At 39.3% G+C, this 22,787-nt stretch overlaps 1 protein-coding gene across 1 annotated transcript in view; it reads right to left on the bottom strand.

Moving 5' to 3' along the window:
• Positions 1-22,787, bottom strand: part of MCF2L2 (MCF.2 cell line derived transforming sequence-like 2) — a 183,353-nt gene that overhangs the window by 86,993 nt on the left and 73,573 nt on the right. Inside the window, exons 4-5 of the mRNA XM_041731529.1 lie at positions 18,120-18,210; positions 15,277-15,396 (exon numbers count right to left, since the gene is read on the bottom strand). Of these exons, the coding sequence (XP_041587463.1) occupies positions 15,277-15,396; positions 18,120-18,210 (211 nt within the window). The remainder of the gene's footprint in view (positions 1-15,276; positions 15,397-18,119; positions 18,211-22,787) is intronic.

Here is a 22,787-nt window from a genome sequence, read left to right as displayed (position 1 = left end):
AACATAACAAAAATAAATTCAAAATGGTTGAAAGACCTAAATGTGAGACCCAAACCCATAAAATTCCTAGAAGAAAACATAGGCAGTAATTTCTTTCACATCAGCCATAGAAACGTTTTTCTAGATATGTCTCCTGAGGCAAGGGAAACAAAAGCAAATTAAACTACTGGCACTACTCAAAGTAAAAAACTTTTGCACAGCAAAGGAAACTATCAACAAAACCAAAAGACTGTCTACTGAATGGGAGAAGATATTTGCAAATGATAGTGCCAGTAAGGGGGCAATACCCAAAATATATAAAGAACTTACAGAACTCAACACACACACACACACACATAAAATCCCACAAATAATCCAATTAAAAAGAAGCAGAAGACATGAACAGACATTCCCCCAAACAGACATAGGAAAAGAGGCTCAACATTACTCATCATCAGGGAAATGCAAATCAAAACCACAATGAGATATCACCTCACACCTGTCACAATGACAAACATCAAAAACACAAGAAATGACAAGTTTTGCTGAGGATGTGGAGAAAAAGGGACACTTGTGCACTGTTAGTGGGAATGCAAACTGGTACAGCCACTGTGGAAAACAGTGTGAGGTTCCTCAAGGAATTAAAAATAGAATCACCATGATCTAGTAATTGATCCTAAACTCATATCCCCAACTACTTTCTTATCTATCACATACCAAGCCAACATTTCATCTGCACTATATCATGCCCAGATTACTAGAGAATGCCCCTATGACCCCAAACCCACTGGAAGTATTCAGACTAGCCAGTCCTAAACTATATACTGCCCTGCCTTACCTTCTCTGTGGAAACCCCAAAAAGAAACTAGCCTAGGATTTTCACTTCCTCCTGCTTCTGCCTCTTGGCCAAGACCTGGTGCTTCCCCTGTGGCCTTCCATGGCATGTAGTGACCCCCATCTCATTTCCTTCTCATTTCCTCATGTGAATAAATCAACTTTACCATACCATAGCCAACAATTGTATTCTGAGAATAGCTGCTGCTATAAATTAAGAATGCCATATTTTTTTCCTTTTCAGTATACAATTATATTCTCTTTTTAAAAGATTTTATTTATTTATTCATGATAGACAGAGAGAGAGAGAGAGAGAGAGAGAGAGGCAGAGACACAGGCAGAGGGAGAGGCAGGCTCCACGCAGGGAGCCCGACGCAGGACTCGATCCCGGGTCTCCAAGATCACGCCCTGGGCCGAAGGCAGGCACCGAACCAGTGCGCCACCCAGGGATCCCCTACAATTATATTCTTACTTAGAGTTGCTTTAAGCTATTTCTTCAAGGAGATATATGATCTCCTAATTATGAAAGGAGTATTTCTTGTATTTTGTCACAAACTCCATTTTTAAAAACTGATTTGTAAATCTATAGCCTCTGGAAAGATTTTTGCAAGACTGTCTTAGCCACTTCACATAACATTTTGTGAGGTAAGTGCTAATAGAGCTGTTTCAGAATAGATAAATGCCAGCAATAGGTTCTTCAAAATTCATTGCTATATTAAAACACCCTTCTCCTTGAGTAAAGGTATGGTGAGGCTAAGTGACTTAACAATAATTACATACTTGAACCACCTCATTCTTAAGATTTCTAGGAAATGAACTCTTTTCACCCCTCAACCTGTGAAAATATAACTATCATCTAACTAGAAAAGAGTAGGGAGATGTAATAAGAGAGGCCAGTGAACTACCAAATAAAGTGCTAATATCACAACCATGTTTTAAATATGAAGTAAGACCAATATCTCTGATGACCATGGATGCAAAAATTCTTAATGACATACTGGATACTCAGATTCAACAGTACTTTAAAAGGATTATTCACCACGACCAAGTAGGATTTATTCTTGGGCTGCAGTGGTGGTTCAACATCCACAAATCAATCAATATGATACACCACATTAATAAAAGAAAGGATAAGAATCATATGATCCTCTCAATAGATGCAGAAAAAGCATTTGACAAAATACAGCATCCTTTCTTGATAAAAATCCTTAAAAAGTAGGGACAGAGAGAACATACCTCAACATCATAAAGACCATATATGAAAGACCCATAGCTAATATCATCCCCAATGGGGAAAAACTGAGAGCCTTTCAACAAGACAGGGATGTCCACTCTCACCATTACTTTTAACACAGTTCTACAAGTCTTAGCCTCAACATTCAGATAACAAAAAGAAATAGAAGGCATTCGGGGGGAGGGTCGAGATGGCGGCAGAGCAGGGTCTCCAAGTCACCTGTCCTCAACAAATTACCTAGAAAACCATCCAATCATCCTGAAAATCTACGAATTCGGCCTGAGATTTAAAGAGAGACCAGCCGGAACGCTACAGTGAGAAGAGTTCGCGTTTCTATCAAGGTAGGAAGACGGGGAAAAAAGAAATAAAGGAACAAAAGGCCTCCAAGGGGGAGGGGCCCCGCGAGGAGCCGGGCTGAGGCCGGGGCGAGTGTCCCCAGGACAGGAGAGCCCCGTCCCGGAGGAGCAGGAGCTGCACCGACCTTCCCCGCGGAAAGGGGCTCCCGGGGAATTGGAGCAGGACCCAGGAGGGCGGGGATGCCCTCGGGCTCCCTGGGACAGTAACAGAGGAACTGCGCCCCGGAGAGTGCGCCGAGCTCCCTAAGGGCTGCAGCGCTCGGCGGTACCCGGAGCAGCTCGGAGGGGCTCGGGCGGCGGCTCCGCGGAGGGGGCTGCGGGGCTCCGGGAACAGCTCAGCGGCGGCGGCTCGGGCGGAGGAAGAAGCTCCGCGGAGGGGGCGGCGCGGCTCCGGGAACAGCTCGGAGGGGCTCGGGCGGCGGCTCCGCGGAGGGGGCTGCACCGCCAGGAGCGCGAATCCAACAGCAAAGGCCCCGGAGCACAGGGCGCCGGGACACAGCCCAGGATCCGGCCTCCCCCGGGACAGGCAGAGGCCGGGAGGGCCCAGGACAGCAAGGACGCTCCTGCCTGGAACTGAGCAGATCAGCGGCCCCGCCCCGGAGCCCCCAGGCCCTGCAGACGGAGAGCCCCGGAGCTACTGCGGGGGCTGACTCCAGGGTCCCAGAGCTGCCACGGGGCGAACAACCCCCACCGAGCCCTGCACCAGGCAGGGGCAGAGCAGCTCCCCCAAGTGCTAACACCTGAGAATCAGCACAGCAGGCCCCTCCCCCAGAAGACCAAGGAGACGGACCAGTTCCAAGGGAAGTCAAGGGACTTAAAGTACACAGAATCGGAAGATACTCCCCCGTGTTTTTTTTTTGTTTGTTTGTTTTTTTGTTTTGTTTTGTTTTGTGCTTTTTTTTCTTTCTTCTTGATTACGGATTGCTTCCCCCACCCCACCCCACCCTTTTTTTTCTTTTTTCTCCTTTCTTTCTTTTTCTTTTTCTTCTTCTTCTCTTTTTCCCTTTTTTTTTCTTCTTTCTCTTTTTTCTTTTTCTCTTTTCTTTCCTTCTCTCTCTTTTTCTCCTTTTCCCAATACAACTTGTTTTTGGCCACTCTGCACTGAGCAAAATGACCAGAAGGAAAACCTCACCTCAAAAAAAAGAATCAGAAACAGCCCTCTCTCCCACAGAGTTACAAAATATGGATTACAATTCAGTGTCAGAAAGCCAATTCAGAAGCACTATTACACAGCTACTGGTGGCTCTAGAAAAAACCATAAAGGACTCAAGAGACTTCATGACTGCAGAATTTAGATCCAATCAGGCAGAAATTAAAAATCAATTAAATGAGATGCAATCCAAGCTAGAAGCCCTAACGACGAGGCTTAACGAGGTGGAAGAACGAGTGAGTGACATAGAAGACAAGTTGATGGCAAAGAGGGAAACTGAGGAAAAAAGAGACAAGCAATTAAAAGATCATGAGGATAGATTAAGGGAAATAAATGACAGCCTGAGGAAGAAAAACCTACGTTTAATTGGGGTTCCTGAGGGCGCCAAAAGGGACAGAGGGCCAGAATATGTATTTGAACAAATCCTAGCTGAAAACTTTCCTAATCTGGGAAGGGAAACAGGCATTCAGATCCAGGAAATAGAGAGATCCCCCCCTAAAATCAACAAAAACCGTTCAACACCTCGACATTTAATAGTGAAGCTTGCAAATTCCAAAGATAAGGAGAAGATCCTTAAAGCAGCAAGAGAAAAAAAGTCCCTGACTTTTATGGGGAGGAATATTAGGGTAACAGCAGACCTCTCCACAGAGACCTGGCAGGCCAGAAAGGGCTGGCAGGATATATTCAGGGTTCTAAATGAAAAGAACATGCAACCAAGAATACTATATCCAGCAAGGCTCTCATTCAAAATGGAAGGAGAGATAAAGAGCTTCCAAGACAGGCAGGAACTGAAAGAATATGTAACCTCCAAACCAGCTCTGCAAGAAATTTTAAGGGGGACTCTTAAAATTCCCCTTTAAGAAGAAGTTCAGTGGAACAATCCACAAAAACAAGGACTGAATAGATATGATGACACTAAACTCATATCTATCAATAGTAACTCTGAACGTGAACGGGCTTAATGACCCCATCAAAAGGCACAGGGTTTCAGACTGGATAAAAAAGCAGAACCCATCTATTTGCTGTCTACAAGAGACTCATTTTAGACAGAAGGACACCTACAACCTGAAAATAAAAGGTTGGAGAACCATTTACCATTCAAATGGTCCTCAAAAGAAAGCAGGGGTTGCCATCCTTATATCAGATAAATTAAAATTTACCCCAAAGACTATAGTGAGAGATGAAGAGGGACACTATCTCATACTCAAAGGATCTATCCAACAAGAGGACTTAACAATCCTCAATATATATGCCCCGAATGTGGGAGCTGCCAAATATTTAAACCAATTAATAACCAAACTGAAGAAATACTTTGATAATAATACACTTATACTTGGTGACTTCAATCTAGCTCTTTCTACCCTCGATAGGTCTTCTAAGCACAACATATCCAAAGAAACGAGAGCTTTAAATGATACACTGGACCAGATGGATTTCACAGATATCTACAGAACTTTACATCCAAACTCAACTGAATACACATTCTTCTCAAGTGCACATGGAACTTTCTCCAGAATAGACCACATACTGGGTCACAAATCGGGTCTGAACCGATACCAAAAGATCGGGATAGTCCCCTGTATATTCTCAGACCATAATGCCTTGAAATTAGAACTTAATCACAACAAGAAGTTTGGAAGGACCACAAACACGTGGAGGTTAAGGACCATCCTGCTAAAAGATGAAAAGGTCAACCAGGAAATTAAGGAAGAATTAAAAAGATTCATGGAAACTAATGAGAATGAAGATACAACCGTTCAAAATCTTTGGGATGCAGCAAAAGCAGTCCTGAGGGGGAAATACATCGCAATACAAGCATCCATTCAAAAACTGGGAAGATCTCAAATTCAAAAGCTCACCTTACACATAAAGGAACTAGAGAAAAAGCAACAAATAGACCCCACCCCCAGCAGAAGAAGACAGTTAATTAAAATTCGAGCAGAACTCAATGATATAGAGACCAAAAGAACTGTGGAACAGATCAACAGAACCAGGAGTTGGTTCTTTGAAAGAATTAATAAGATAGATAAACCATTAGCCAACCTTATTAAAAAGAAGAGAGAGAAGACTCAAATTAATAAAATCATGAATGAGAAAGGAGAGATCACTACCAACACCAAGGAAATACAAACGATTTTAAAAACATATTATGAACAGCTGTACGCCAATAAATTAGGAAATCTAGAAGAAATGGACGCATTCCTGGAAAGCCACAAACTACCAAAACTGGAGCAGGAAGAAATAGAAAACCTGAACAGGCCAATAACCAGGGAGGAAATTGAAGCAGTCATCAAAAACCTCCCAAGACACAAGAGTCCAGGGCCAGATGGCTTCCCAGGGGAATTCTATCAAACGTTTAAAGAAGAAATCATACCTATTCTACTAAAGCTGTTTGGAAAGATAGAAAGAGATGGAGTACTTCCAAATTCATTCTATGAGGCCAGCATCACCTTAATTCTGAAACCAGACAAAGACCCCACCAAAAAGGAGAATTACAGACCAATATCCCTGATGAACATGGATGCAAAAATTCTCAACAAGATACTAGCCAATAGGATCCAACAACACATTAGGAAAATTATTCACCATGACCAAGTAGGATTTATCCCTGGGACACAAGGCTGGTTCAACACTCGTAAAACAATCAATGTGATTCATCATATCAGCAAGAGAAAAACCAAGAACCATATGATACTCTCATTAGATGCAGAGAAAGCATTTGACAAAATACAGCATCCATTCCTGATCAAAACCCTTCAGAGTGTTGGGATAGAAGGAACTTTCCTCGACATCTTAAAGGCCATTTACGAAAAGCCCACAGCAAATATCATTCTCAATGGGGAAGCACTGGGAGCCTTTCCCCTAAGATCAGGAACAAGACAGGGATGTCCACTCTCACCACTGCTGTTCAACATAGTTCTGGAAGTCCTCGCCTCAGCAATAAGACAACAAAAAGACATTAAAGGCATTCAAATTGGCAAAGAAGTCAAACTCTCCCTCTTCGCCGATGACATGATACTCTACATAGAAAACCCAAAAGCCTCCACCCCAAGATTGCTAGAACTCATACAGCAATTTGGTAATGTGGCAGGATACAAAATCAATGCCCAGAAATCAATGGCATTTCTATACACTAACAATGAGACTGAAGAAAGAGAAATTAAGGAGTCAATCCCATTTACAATTGCACCCAAAAGCATAAGATACCTAGGAATAAACCTAACCAAAGAGGTAAAAGATCTATATCCTAAAAACTATAGAACACTTCTGAAAGAAATTGAGGAAGACACAAAGAGATGGAAAAATATTCCATGCTCATGGATTGGCAGAATTAATATTGTAAAAATGTCAATGTTACCCAGGGCAATTTATACGTTTAATGCAATCCCTATCAAAATACCATGGACTTTCTTCAGAGAGTTAGAACAAATTATTTTAAGATTTGTGTGGAATCAGAAAAGACCCCGAATAGCCAGGGGAATTTTTAAAAAGAAAACCATAGCTGGGGGCATCACAATGCCAGATTTCAGGTTGTACTACAAAGCTGTGGTCATTAAGACAGTGTGGTACTGGCACAAAAACAGACACATAGATCAATGGAACAGAATAGAGAACCCAGAAGTGGATCCTGAAATGTATGGTCATCTAATATTCGATAAAGGAGGAAAGACTATCCATTGGAAGAAAGACAGTCTCTTCAACAAATGGTGCTGGGAAAATTGGACATCCACATGCAGAAGAATGAAACTGGACCACTCTCTTTCACCATACACAAAGATAAACTCAAAATGGATGAGAGATCTAAATGTGAGACAAGAGTCCATCAAAATCATAGAAGAGAACACAGGCAACACCCTCTTTGAACTTGGCCACAGTAACTTCTTGCAAGATACATCCACAAAGGCAAAAGAAACAAAAGCAAAAATGAACTATTGGGACTTCATCAAGATAAGAAGCTTTTGCACAGCAAAGGATACAGTCAACAAAACTAAAAGACAACCTACAGAATGGGAGAAGATATTTGCAAATGACATATCAGATAAAGGGCTAGTTTCCAAAATCTATAAAGAACTTATTAAACTCAACACCAAAAAAATAAAAAAATAAAAAAAAATAAATAAACTCAACACCAAAGAAACAAACAATCCAATCATGAAATGGGCAAAAGACATGAAGAGAAATCTCACAGAGGAAGACATGGACATGGCCAACATGCACATGAGAAAATGCTCTGCATCACTTGCCATCAGGGAAATACAAATCAAAAGCACAATGAGATACCACCTCACACCAGTGAGAATGGGGAAAATTAACAAGGCAGGAAACAACAAATGTTGGAGAGGATGCGGAGAAAAGGGAACCCTCTTACACTGTTGGTGGGAATGTGAACTGGTGCAGCCACTCTGGAAAACTGTGTGGAGGTTCCTCAAAGAGTTAAAAATAGACCTGCCCTACGACCCAGCAATTGCACTGTTGGGGATTTACCCCAAAGATTCAGATGCAATGAAACGTCGGGACACCTGCACCCCGATGTTTCTATCAGCAATGGCCACAATAGCCAAACTGTGGAAGGAGCCTCGGTGTCCATCGAAAGATGAATGGATAAAGAAGATGTGGTTTATGTATACAATGGAATATTACTCAGCAATTAGAAATGACAAATACCCACCATTTGCTTCAACGTGGATGGAACTGGAGGGTATTATGCTGAGTGAAATAAGTCAATCGTAGAAGGACAGTGTATGTTCTCATTCATTTGGGGAATATGAATAATAGTGAAAGGGAATATAAAGGAAGGGAAAAGAAATGTTGGGAAATATCAGGAAGGGAGACAGAACATAAAGACTCCTAACTCGGGGAAACAAACTAGGGGTGGTGGAAGGGGAGGAGGGCGGGTGTTGGAGGGGAATGGGTGACAGGCACTGAGGTGGACACTTGACGGGATGAGCACTGGGTGTTTTTCTGTATGTTGGTAAATTGAACACCAATAAAAATTAATTAAAAAAAAAAAAAAGAAATAGAAGGCATTCAAATTGACAAGGAAGAAGCCAAACTTTCACTATTTGCAGATGACATGATACTCAATGTAGAAAACCCAAAAGACTACACCAAAAAAACTGCTAGAACTAATTCATGAATTCAGCAAACTTGCAGGATATAAAATCAATGTGCAGAAATCTGTTGTCTTTCTTTTTTTTTTTTTCTGTTGTCTTTCTATACAGCAATAATGAAGTAGCAGAGAAAGAAATCAAGAAACCAACCCCCATTTACAATTGCACCAAAAACAATAAGATACCTAGGAATAAACCTAACCAAAGATGTGAAAGATCTGTACCCTGAAAAACTATAGAATACTTATTAAAGAAATTGAAGAGGACACAAAGAAATGGAAAAGCATGCCATGCTAATGGATTAGAAGAAAAAACATCACTAAAACATCTATACTACCCAAAGCAATCTACATATTTAACATTTAAGGCAATCCCTATCAAAATAACACCAGCATTCTTCACAGAGTTAGAATAAACAATTCTAAAACTTGTATGGAACTACAAAAGACCCTGAATAACCAAAGCAATCCGAAAAAGAAAACCAAAACTGGATGCATCACGATTCCAAATTTCAAGCTATATTACAAAGCTGTAGTCAACAAGGCAGTATGGCACTGGCATAAAAGTAGACACACAGATCAATGAAACAGAATTGAGAATCCAGAATTGGACCCACAACTATATGGTCAACTAACCTTCGACAAAGCAGGAAAGAATATCCAATGGAAAAAACACAGTCTCTTCAACAAATGATGTTGGGAAAATTGGACAGCCACATGCAGAAGAATGAAACTGGACCACTTTCTTATATCATACACAACAATAAATTAAAAATAGATGAAAGACCTAAGTGTAAGACAGGAAACCATCAAAATCTTAGAGGAGAAGACAGGCAGAAACCTCTTTGACCTCAGCTGTAGCAACCTGTTACTAGACACATCGCCAGAGGTAAGGAAAACAAGGCAAAAGTGAACTATTAGGACTTAACAAGATAGAAGACTTCTGCACAGTGAAGGAAACAATCAACAAAACAAAAAGGCAGCCTGCAGAATGGGAAAAGATATCAGATAAAGGGTTAGTATGCAAAATCTGTAAAGAACCTATCAATTCAACACCCCCCAAAAAATAATAATCCAGTTAAGAAATGGGCAGAAGACATGAATAGACAGTTTTTCCAAAGAAGACATCCAGATGATTAAGACACACAAGATGATGTTCAACAGCACTTATCATCAGAGAAATACAAATCAAAACCATGATGAAATATCATATCACACCTGTGAGAATGGCTAAAATTAACAACACCAGAAACGAGGTGTTAGTGAGGATGAGGAGAAAGGGAGCCCTCTTACACTGTTGGTAGGAATGCAAACTGGTGCAATGGCTCTGGAGAACAGTATGGAGGTTCCTCACAAAGCTAAAAATAGAACTACCCTACAACCCAGCAATTGCACTAGCAGGTATTTGCCAAAGGATACAAAAATACAGATGTGAAGTGGTACATGCATCCTGATATTTACAGCAGCATTATTATAGCCAAAGTATGGAGAGAGCCCAAATGTCCATCAATTGATGAATGGATAAAGAAGATGTGAGGGAGATATATATAGAAAAATACAGATGTATAGATATATATACAGATATACATAGATTTTATACACACACACACACACACACACAGTGGGATATTACTCAGCCAACAAAAAGAATAAAATCTTGCCTTTTGCAACGATGTGGATGGAGCTAGAGTGTATTATGCTAAGTGAAATAAGTCAGAGAAAGACAAATATCATATGCTCTCACTCATATGTGGAATTTAAGAAAGAAAACAGATGAGCATATGGGAAGGGGGGCAAGGGGAAAGGGAGAGAGGGAAACAAACCATAAGAGACTCTTAATGGGGATACCTGGGTAGCTCAGTTGGTTAAGTGTCTGCCTTTGGCTCAGGTCATGATCCCAGGGTCTTGGGATTGAGCTGGCATGGGGCTTCCTGCTCAGTGGGGATCCTTCTTCTCCCTCTCTCTCTGTCCCTCTCCCCCTACTCGTATTCTCACTTATCTGCTCTATCTCTCTCTCTCAAATAAATAACTTCTCTTTTTTTTTTTAAAGATATTTTTTTTTTAAAATTTTATTTATTTATGATAGTCATACAGAGAGAAAGAGAGAGGCAGAGACACAGGCAGAGGGAGAAGCAGGCTCCATGCGCCGGGAGCCTGATGTGGGATTCGATCCCCGGTCTCCAGGATCGCGCCCTGGGCCAAAGGCAGGCGCCAAACCGCTGCGCCACCCAGGGATCCCAAATAACTTCTCTTTTGAAAGTTGATTTTAGGGCAGCCCGGGTGGCCCAGTGGTTTAGCGCTGCCTTCAGCCCAGGGCCTGATCCTGGAGACCTGGGATCGAGTCCCACGTCGGGTTCCCTGCATGGAGCCTGCTCCTCCCTCTGCCTGTGTCTCTGCCTCTCTCTCTCTCTCTCTCTCTCTCTCTCTCTCTCTCTCTATATATATATATATATATATATATATATATATATATATATATATCTGTCTGTCATAAATAAAGTATTTTTTTAAAGTTGATTTTAAGTTTAAAATTGAGAGTATGATGGGTAACGAATCAGCATACATTACTGCAAACAGAAGTAACTAAAGACATACTATGAAGATCAAGTAGATGGTCTTCTCTCTTTAGTATAGATGTACACATGAAAAGCAGCAGTGCATAAATCACATAAGTATCTGAATACATATTATCCTTGAAGAGGTATATTTTATACACAACCAGGGAAACACATACATGACATTTGATCAAATGCTTAGTTCTAACTCCAAACCTTTTTGAGTGACAAGAAACAATTTTATCTCTGAAGGGGAAGAAGCTTATGAGGATTACAATAAGTTCATTCATTTCTTGTAAGTCATCTCTTCCTCAAGGTTGTTACTCAGTTCAGTAAAACAAAATAAGAAACTCATGGCTCACATTTCTCTTAAACACTCAAATATTTTGAAATATGTATTTAAAATAGAATAGGAAATACATTTTTTGTCTGGTTAACACCTAAAGTATAGGGAAAAAGTATTTTAGGAAGTTTGACTATTAATATAAAATGAAACCAAAAGAGGGAAAATAAGACTAGAAAAAGAAATAGAAAAATCTCTTATCAGAGATAATCAGTTTTCATTAAGATGGATTAAATTTTCTCAGAGCAATTTCAATTAAAGCAAGGTTTTTTTGTTTTGGCCAGATAATATGTGTGTATGACAATAAATTCGAATAGAGTCTAGATAAATTGAAAACAGTCTTCCTCGCATCCCTACCCCCAGACCTCCAGTTCTACATCCAGAAGGCAACCACTTCAACCAGTTTCTAGATATCTTACATAATCTTCCCAAGGTGATCCATGCATATAGAGTCACATACATGCCACTCCTACTTTATTCAAATGGAAGTATACTATCCATACTACTTTCCCTTTGCTTTTATCCCCCCTTAAAAATACATCTTAGGTTACCTAAAAGTTTTTATTTTTTTTACCATCTACTATGTAACTTACTTTTTATTAAAAGTATCTTGCATTCCTGATGGATGCTTTCTGGAATTTGCCAGACATTTTAATGTTAAAGGTTAAATTCTTTTTTATATGCAAGTAGTGTGAAGTCTCCTACACAATGGATCACTGATGATGACCTAAAATTTAAAGTACCAGTGTGAACTCTATGATTTCTAGAATAAATAAATATATTTATATATAGAGAGACATACATATATGTCTAATGATAATAGACAAATAAATAAGGGAGAAGGGAAAGTTCTAGCTTACAGTAGAATACCAACTTCTGATTAGTATGTGTTCAAAGAGTATTATAGTTGTGACAGCATTATTTTGTAATCAATTTAATAAAGATCATTCCAGGCAAGAATTATCAATAGATATTAAATATAGAGAGGAATCTTTTGAGGAGCAGGATATTTGTATGGTCTTAAAGTGTTTCTCCAAAGATTCTGTATTAGTGGCAATGGAAATATAATACATTTAAGAAATTGGGCAACACCTTGACTAGGGGATCAAAATTAATGTTACCAGTGAGGGGACAGATCAACACTGTGTTCTCCACATGTGATACTCTGAGAAGGACATGACATCATTTAAGTAGTATTCCAGCTAGGAATGTATAACCTGAATTGAATACTGCGAAATCATCACATGACCCCCAAATGTGGCAAGTTTTTTTTTTAAGGGATTGTATTCTTCCAAAATGCTAATGTCATAGAAGACAAAGATTGTGAAAAAAGAAAGATTGTGGAAATTGGAAATGTTTCCAATTAAAGGAAACTGAAGAGACATGACAACCGTATGTAACATCTGATCCTAAACTAGATCCTGTATATACAAATACATTAAAAATGGTTACAAAGTATTTAACTGATTGCGTAAACCATTTTTTGGTACACATATTTACATATATGTATAACACACATATTTACATACATCTTAATATATAAATTTATACATACTATGAATAGAGAAATATACATATTTATATACGCATAATATTAGAGAGAAAGATGAATACATCTATAGAGAGAAGCAAATAATAAGTAAATAATAAAGCAAATGGGGATAAAATGTTAACAATAGGTGAATGAATCTGGGTAAAGGGCATAGAATGTTAGAATGTTCTTTGTACTAATCTTATTCTCAAAATTTTTCTGAGTTTGAGATTATTTCCAACTAAACAAAATATGTATTAGCAACTTTTCTGTTACTATAGATTCATCTTACCTATTTTTTCCTTTTTTTTCTTTTTCAGTTGAGATGTCATTTATATTAATAAAATGCACAAATTTTAAGGGTATATAGTTCAATTAGTTCTGACAACTGTATACACACACGTTACACCATCCAATCAAGATACATATCTCCCTAGAAAATTCCCTTGTGTCTCCTCCCAATCTCCACTCCCCCACCCCTAATAGCAGCCATCCCTGCAATTTTCTAGGTTAGTTTTGCCTCTTCGTATATAAAAAAGAATCACAGAACATATACTCTTTAGTGTCTAATTTCTTTCTTTCAAGAGAATATTCTAGAGATGAGTCCATGTTGTTATATATATCAGTATTTCACTCTTTTTTATTGCTTAATGTTATCCCATATGTGACTATGCCACAAATTCTGCATCCATTCACATGTTTTTTTTTAATTTTTATTTATTTATGATAGTCACACACAGAGAGAGAGAGAGGCAGAGACACAGGCGAGGGAGAAGCAGGCTCCATGCACCGGGAGCCGGATGTGGGATTCAATCCCGGATCTCCAGGATCGTGCCCTGGGCCAAAGGCAGGCGCGAAACCGCTGCGCCACCCAGGGATCCCCATTCACATGTTGATGGACATTCTTTTATACATCTCTTTTTGTGGACACATCTTTCCATTTCTCTTGGTTGGGTCATAGGTTAGGTGTATTTTTGTTATTTCAATTCAATTAGCCAACATACAGAACACCATTAATTTCAGATGTAGAGTTCAGTGATTCACCAGTCTTATATAACACCCAGTGCTCATTACATCATGTGCCCTCAATATCCATCACCCAGATACTCCATCTTCCCACCCGCCTCCCCTCTAGCAGCCCTCAGTTTCTTTCCCATAGTTAAGAGTCTCTTATGCTTTGTCTCCCTCTCTGACTTCTTCCCATTCTGTGTTTTCCTCCCTCCCCCTATGATCCTCTGTCCTATTTCTTATATTAGGTTAGGTATATGTTAACTGCTACCTGTTTTCACTGTGGTTGTATCATGCCTTATCACTTTTTTGATGGTTACAAAGTATTTAACTGATTGCATAAACCATTTTTTATTAACTACTCCCTTGTTGTGGTCATTATGTTGTTTCTAATCATTTATTATTACAAACAATTTGGTAATTAATATCATTGTATATGCAGACTTCAGCACGTGTGAAACTATCTGTAGAATAACTTTTATAGAAAGGTCAATGAGTGTATATACTTTAATTTTTGATAAACACTACAAATTAGTCCTCCATATTGGTCATTAACAACTTCATTCCAATCAGCAAAGTATGAAAGTGCCTGCTTCCTCCATTTCTCTGCCAAAGTTGCCAGTAAAATATTTAATCTTGTCATTTTAGTTTGTCTTCCTTTTATGAATATCATATTGGTTTTATTTTTACTCTACAGTTGCCTATGTTTATGTCACTCCCATATTTTAGACTCTTTATTTGCTTTTACCCATACTATTATAATACCTCTCCCTCTTTCAATCACTTTCTACAGTCTTGGGTACCACCTTTAGATTACATAACTCTAATACCACTTTACCTAAGTCACTCCCCAACTGAAAAATCTTCAGGGGATCCCCACTGCCTACTGAATAAAATCTAGACCTCTTGTCCTCACATTGAAAACCTATTCCATGTTTTCTACCCTTTTTCTCTTCCAAACAATTCTCCTATATATATCTCAACAAGAACAGGGCTTCCCCATGAACCTTGCATAAAGTGTTTTCTCCTCTGTGTCCTTATACATGCTGTTCCCTCTACCTAGAATGCCCTCCTCTCTCTGTCTGTGGCATCCTACCTTCCTTAGAAACTCAGCTCAAATGCCATCTTCTCCACAGGCCCTGGCCAAATGCAGAAAAGATGAAAAGTCATGCTTACCGGCACTTTCATTTTAAATTCATCTCGATAATATTTAATGCCAATGTCAGTGAATGTCCTCTGGATAAAGCGAGATGGACGAAGGATGAATATGAGCTGCAAGTTTCCTGGAAATGCTACCTGGAAGGATTATGGAAAGTGTCAGGGCAAATGTCAAATCCATTGGTCTTTTCTTGCCCAAGATCACAGACAAGAAAGTTTAAGTAGACATCAGAGATGCCAAAGAATTAAAGTATATATCATAGGATTTCAGAGCTGAAAGAGATAGTGTTTGAATAATCCAAACCCTTCCTTAAAAATCATCACAAATGGGATGCCTGGGTGACTCAGTGGTTGAGCGTCTGCCTTTGGCCCAGGGTGTGATCCCAGGGTCCTGGGATCGAGTCCCACATCAGGCTGCAGGGAGCCTGCTTCTCCCTCTGCCTATATCTCTGCCTCACTCTGTGTGTCTCTCATGAATAAATAAATAAAATATAAAACAATTATAACAAATCAAAAAGCAAAATATTCTCTTATTATAAAAGTATTTCATACTCCTTACAGAAAAAAATGGAAATTAATAAAAGTTTTCATTAGAAAAAAAGCCAGCAAAACCACCCATGATCTCATAGCTATTAATACTTCAATCTAATTACTTACAGGCAATTTTCTCTGCTGAAATATCTTTATCATGGTTAAACTCATACTGTAGAAATATTTTGTAACCTGCTTTTTCACTTAATATTATACTATGAGCTCTTATTTCTGTTATTAAAAATTCTTTGGAAATATTATTTTTTATGGGCACACAATTTACTTAACCAATCCCTTATTGCTAATGATTTAGGCATTTTCATATTTTTATACTTATATATAACACTGAAATGAACATCTTAATCCCCATTTTGGAACATTTTCTTTGGATAGTTTCCCAAAAGAATTACTGAGTCAAAGACTTAGTATTTTGATGGTTCCTGATGCATGTTATTGCCAAGTTGCTTTCAGGAAGCACTGCCTTCATCTTGAGGCAAGGTCCTGAGAAATGAGATAACTCAGATTCATATAACAACTTAACGGCATAACTGGGACTCCAAGTCTCTCATCGCTCATGGCTTTCTCTCCTTCTAGAGGTTGCCAAAAGCAACCTTCTGAGGTGCTTATTAAAAAGTAATCTGGTCTTTACCCTGGAATATCCTAATTCACTAGAACTGGGATAAAGTTCCCACATCTATTTTCGACAAGCACTTGAAGAGATTCTGACCGAAAGCCAGGTTTTGGGATCCCTGCACTACAGGGATTTTATGCATAAAGTGATAATGTAATTATTGAACAAATCAGGCTGAATTATTAGATTATTAAGTATTGTCAATGGGTTCTGGGAAGCCAGAACTCTCTTGAGGCCAGTCCTCTAAAATATTCATGGGCACTGTCGAGTGTCTAAAGTCTCAGGGCATCAACAACCATTGTATTTACTCCAAAAATAAATCCTATAACCAAAACTAAACTAAAGGAACAAAACAATCCATACACAAAGGGGAGGGAGGCTTCCTTTCCCCCATCTTTGAATTGCAAGCTCCTAAACAGACGAAGCTTGCATTTTGTTGTATCATGATTGGACAACAGGGCTGAGACACTATTTGTCTTTCTGGCTAGGGCTCTAGATCTGAGACACCATATATGTGCATGTTTGTATGTTTAAGTATCCCATCCCAGCCTCCACATGCTCATTATCACCCTACCATAACCCATCCTCTTCAGCCAGTCCCAGCTGCCCTACGGAGCCTGTGCTTTGGTGGAAAAACTGGCATGGCTTCCCTGAGATGTCTCTGCCTGCCCATGTGCTTGAGTTTCCTGGCCTGAGGTCCCTACAGAGAGAAAGGATACATCTACTTGCTGAAGGCAACAAAAAGGGATCAAAATCAGACTAATTAGATGGAAAAGGAAACTCACCCAAGGTTGTACAATCTCATACCAAAAACAAGCACATATCATATTTTGTCTGTTTTTTCCAGCGTCTCAATATGTGAAAAACTAATTTGATACTGAAATGAAGATTGGCTCACTTTGGGTGACCCTCCGAAGCAAACCCTAAGATAAGGATTTGGGTATAGACTTTATTGAGGAGGCAATGCCAGGAAACACAGAAAAGGAGTGGGGGAAAGTAAGAAAGTGATAGCTAGAAAGCCAATGTATCAAGAGGGGGCACTGCTGTGAGAAAGAAGGGCTGGGATCCTCTGAAATACTGTGTGTGGGGACGCCTGGGTGGCTCAGCAGCTGAGCGTATGCCTTCTGCTCAGGGCGTGATCCCAGGATTCGGGATCGAGTCCCACATCAGGCTCCTTGCCTGCTTCTCCCTCTGCCTGTTTCTCTGCCTCTCTCTCTCTCTCTCTCTCTCTTTCTCTTTCTGTCTCTCATGAATAAATAAATGAAATCTTTAAAAATAAAAAAATAAAGAGACTAAGATCTTCAAAATAATTCTTTTAAAAAAATGAACTACTGTGTGGTACATATCTCAGAATTGTCCCACTGAGGGATATGGAACTGGGGTATTCATCCACCAACTGCTATAACTCAATAGTTGGTCACTCCAAGGGCATTAACTTCCCAGCACTCACTACCTGCCCCTCTTTAGTGACCAGAGAGGTAAGTTAAGGTAGATTCAGGAAGCTTTTGACATGCTCAGGAATTGTCTGCAGTGCCATGCAGGTAGCAGAGGTGATATGGACATAACACAACAGCCTATGCTACAAAGACCTTCCCAAAATCTAGCATAAAATAATTTCCCTTTACCTGTGATTTTGATATGAAATAGTTGAACAATTTCAATTACTTTCTATAATAACAGCACAAAAATGAATATTTACAGCTATTCGTGTCAATGATGCTTTTATGGAGCTCCACTTGTCCCTTCGTCGGTCAATAACAATGATGAATCCAATGCTGGCAGCCTCCACACTGCAAAAAAAAGGTGGTTGGTATTAGAGACCAAGTGAGACACATGGGTTCTAGGTGGCTCCCTCACCAGTACATTCTACAGGCTCTGGTACTTCAGGCTCATGGGTAAACACGCCACATGGCACAAGGGAAAAACTGGTCTGACTTCCCTGACAAAAGAGTCAACTTCCTCTCCTTATCTCAGCCTGGCAGCCTTAACAAAACAGAAATATTTGGTGTCTCACACCCTCTCAAGGGTTCTGTTTATGGCTGGCAAGTGTCTGAAATACCCAAGGAGTTCATATGTTCATACCGAGAGGAAAAGGCACATGTCAGTTAGGCATCACATGTCCCAGTGTATGCAAAGCTATCAATATGCTTCCATAGGAGTTAATCCTAGAAGTGTTAAAAAATAACACATGTCTATGGGAAAACAACCCCCTTCCAATGCCTGGTTATAAACAGCCATTAAATTATATGCACAAGAAGATATTATATTCATTAAGAATGAAAGCTGTTTGACCCCTTCCTAAGTCCCCACAAAATTCTTCTAAACTAAAACCCCCAAAATGAAAATATTTTTCTTCTTTCTCTTTTTGGGAGAAACTATGATATACAGGAAAAGCAAGGGCTTTGGACTCTAGTGACTCAATCATAGTGCTGCCACTTACTAGCACTGTGGCACTGGGGAAAACACCTATCCTCCCTAAAGCCCAGTTTCCTTATCCATAAAATGAAAACAATACTACCAATAATGAAGTTGTTAAAAGCATGAATTCTGAACCCCAGTTGCCTAGGTTTTAAGCATGAATTCCACCATTTATATACTGTGTATGGGGGTGGGAGGTAAAGTTACTTAAGCTCTATAGTTTCTAAGATTCCCAATTTGTAAAGTAAGAACAAAAGTAGTACCTATGTATATGGTTGATGTGAGGATTAAATGAGTATGTATAACATAAATATATAAAAGGCTCAAAACAATGCCTGGCACTTGGTGCATATACACTGTACCTATATTAATATTATGATTATTTCATATGTGTTTCTCATGGCAATAAAAAGAAATCAAATACATGAAAAGTAGATGGCCTTTAGTAAACCCTTAATAACTCTCTAATTTTGGGTAGAAGAAGAACTTTATCCTAATAAGTGCCTTATATGGATAAGGTGAAAGATCTAAGCAAACACTAATAGCTGATCTGAAGCAGGCACTATTGGGCCAAGCCATTATCACAATTCCACAATGATCCAGGTTCTTCTACTGGGAACATTTCCCAGGCCACAGTATAAGGAGCAGTGGTCTCACTGGATAAAAGAAGCAGAGCCTGGGGATTATAGAAGCAAAAGTCACCAGAAGTTGAGGAGAGTAACTGTGAAGAAGGAACAGAGAGGGAACGCCAGAGAGGGAACTCCAGAAATCTTCATGGAAATTCTCCTTTAATGCTTGGCCAATGCCCAGGCCGCAATATTTCAGGCAAGAGTCCAGGAGGCTGACAGAGAACAGCAACTACACATGTGAAAACTGATAAAAAGTTATAAAGTTTGCATAGTTCTAGGGAAAGAAAGGCAGTTGGCATTGGGCCCACCCAGAATAGACAGACTTTGATAAGCACCCTAGGCCTTCAGGTGAAATTCTAGAAAAGCTTTACTCTAGGATAAATGAAACATCATAGGAATTACCACAGGATTAAGGCTATACTCTAGGAATAAAGACCAAGCAGAAATGGACTTGCCCTAAGAAAACCCAAAAGCAAGCCTCAAAAAGATCAAAGTGATCTACCAGTAATTTAATTTGCTACCAGACCAAAACTCAATACTCTTTGTAAGTAGATAAGCCTTTACAACATATCATCTACAATATCCAACATAAAATCAAAAATTAATAGAAATGCAAAAAAGCAAGGGGTGCCTGGGTGGCTCAGTAAATTAAGCATTTGCCTTTGACTCAGGTCATGATTCCAGGGTCCTGGGATAGAGTTTCACCTTGGGCTCCCTGCTCAGTGAGGAGCCTGCTTCTCCTTCTCCCTGCCTCCTACTTGTGCTCTCTCTCACTCTCACTCTCAAATAAATAAAATATTCCTTTAAAAAAGGAAATAAAAGAAATGCAAAAAAGAAAACAATAATTAAGAGATAAAATAGTCAATAACACTAGACTCAAAGATATTCCTGGTTTCGACAGATAAAACTTTAAAATAATTATGTTGAGGGATCCCTGGGTGGTGCAGCGGTTTGGTGCCTGCCTTTGGCCCAGGGCACGATCCTGGAGACCCGGGATCGAATCCCACGTCGGGCTCCCGGTGCATGGAGCCTGCTTCTCCCTCTCCCTGTGTCTCTGCCTCTCTCTCTATCTCTCTGTGACTATCATAAATAAATAAAAATTTAAAAAAATTTTTTTAAATAATTATGATGGGGATCCCTGGGTGGCGCAGCGGTTTGGCGCCTGCCTTTGGCCCAGGGCGCGATCCTGGAGACCCGGGATCAAATCCCACATCGGGCTCCCGGTGCATGGAGCCTGCTTCTCCCTCTGCCCAAGTCTCTGCCTCTCTCTCTCTCTCACTGTGTGCCTATCATAAATAAATAAAATTAAAAAAAAAAAAAGTTAAAAAAAATAAAATAAAAATAAAAAATAAATAAATAAATAAATAATTATGATGAAAAAAATAAAATAAAATAATTATGATCGGTATGTTAAAAGAAAAAGAGGAAAGGGTAGACAAAATGGATTAAAAGACACATTATTTCATCAGAGAATTAGAAACTACAATAAAGAATCAAGTGAACCTCCTAGAATTATAAAACACCAATATCTGAAATTAAGAACTCAGTGGATTTAATAGCAGACTGAACACAGCAGAAGACAAGATAGGTGAAACTGAAAACATATGAGTTGAAAAGATTCAAACTGAAAAACATAAAGGGGGGAAAGGGAAAGGACAGAATGTTAAAAAGATATGGTACATGAACAGAGTTCCAGAAGGAGAAATGAGAGAGTATGTTACAGAAACAATATTTTTAAAAATAACAATGAAGAATTTTCCATATCTGATCAAAGACATCAAATCACAGATTCAAGCAGCTCTTCTAATACCAAGCAGGATAAATAACAAAGAAAACTTCAACCAGGCATACCAGAGGCAAGTGGCTGAAAATTAAAGATAAGGAGAAACCTCTAAAAGCAAGCAGTGAAAAAAAGACACATCCAAAAAATTAACATTAAAACAATTTTTTTCACTGACTTTTAAAGAAATTTTTTTATTTAAATTTGATTTGCCAACATATAGTATAACACCTAATGCTCATCCCATTAAGTGCCCTCCTGAGTGTTTACCACTCAGTCAGCCCATCCCCCTACCCTTCACTGACTTTTCAACAGAAACTATGGAAGGTACAATCCAATGGAATGTTATCTTTTAGGTAGTAACCCGAAAAAACGACCCATTTAGTATTCTATACCAATTAAAAATTCATTTTTAAAAATGAAGGTGAGGGGATCCCTGGGTGGCGCAGCGGTTTAGCGCCTGCCTTTGGCCCAGGGCGCGATCCTGGAGACCCAGGATCGAATCCCACGTCGGGCTCCCGGTGCATGGAGCCTGCTTCTCCCTCTGCCTGTGTTTCTGCCTTTCTCTCTCTCTCTCTCTGTGCGACTCTCATAAATAAATAAAAATTTAAAAAAAAAAAATAATAAAAATAAAAATAAAAATGAAGGTGAAATAAGGATGTTTCCAGACACTTAAGTTGAGAGAACTTATTGCCAGTAGGCATTCACTTCAAGAAATATTAAAGGATGTTCTCTAGGCTGAATAAAGTTGGAAGCATGAAAGAAAGAAAAAATAAATAGCCTGAAAGGAAGATTTGGCTGCTGATTAGGAAGACTTCTTATATTAAAAACAAAAATCAAAAAAAAAAAAAAAAAAAAAAAACGAAAACAAAAACTACTAGAAAGTAGTCAAAGTCAGTAAGAGAAAAACAAATACCACTTGATTGCACTCATATGTAGAATTTAAGAAACAAAACAAGTGAGTAAAGGGGAAAAGGAAGAGAGAGAAACCAGGAAAACAGACTCTTAACCACAGAGAACAAACTGATGGTTACCAGAGGGAGGGAGAGGAAGGAAATAGGTGATGGGGATTAAGGAGTGCACTTGTGATGAGCACCAGGGGAGGTATGTAAGTGATGAATCACTGTACTGTACACCTGAAACTAATATTATACAGTATGTTAACTAGCTGAAATTTGAATAAAAACATTTTTAAAAACCTTAATGGGGGATCCCTGGGTGGCTCAGCGGTTTAGCGCCTGCCTTTGGCCCAGGGCATGATCCTGGGGTCCCGGGATCAAGTCCCACATCAGGCTTCATGCATGAAGCCTGCTTCTCCCTCTGCCTCTCTCTCTCTCTCTCTCTCTCTCTCTGGGTCTCTCATGAATAAATAAATTAAATATTTTTAAAAATAAATAAATAAAAATAAAAACCTTAACGGAAGCTGGCTGGGCAGAGGTCAGGAGCTGCACAATGAATGCTGAAGAGTTTAGTTTTCTTTATTGCCCAACATTGATTGTAACATTGAGGTTTATTGACATCTAATAGGATGCAGTATGAA

This window comes from Vulpes lagopus, chromosome 17 (assembly GCF_018345385.1).
Source record: "Vulpes lagopus strain Blue_001 chromosome 17, ASM1834538v1, whole genome shotgun sequence".
Classification (NCBI taxonomy): Eukaryota; Metazoa; Chordata; class Mammalia; order Carnivora; family Canidae; genus Vulpes; species Vulpes lagopus.
The sequence above is the reverse complement of the archived record's forward strand: the minus strand, read 5'-3'. Positions and strand labels throughout refer to the sequence as shown.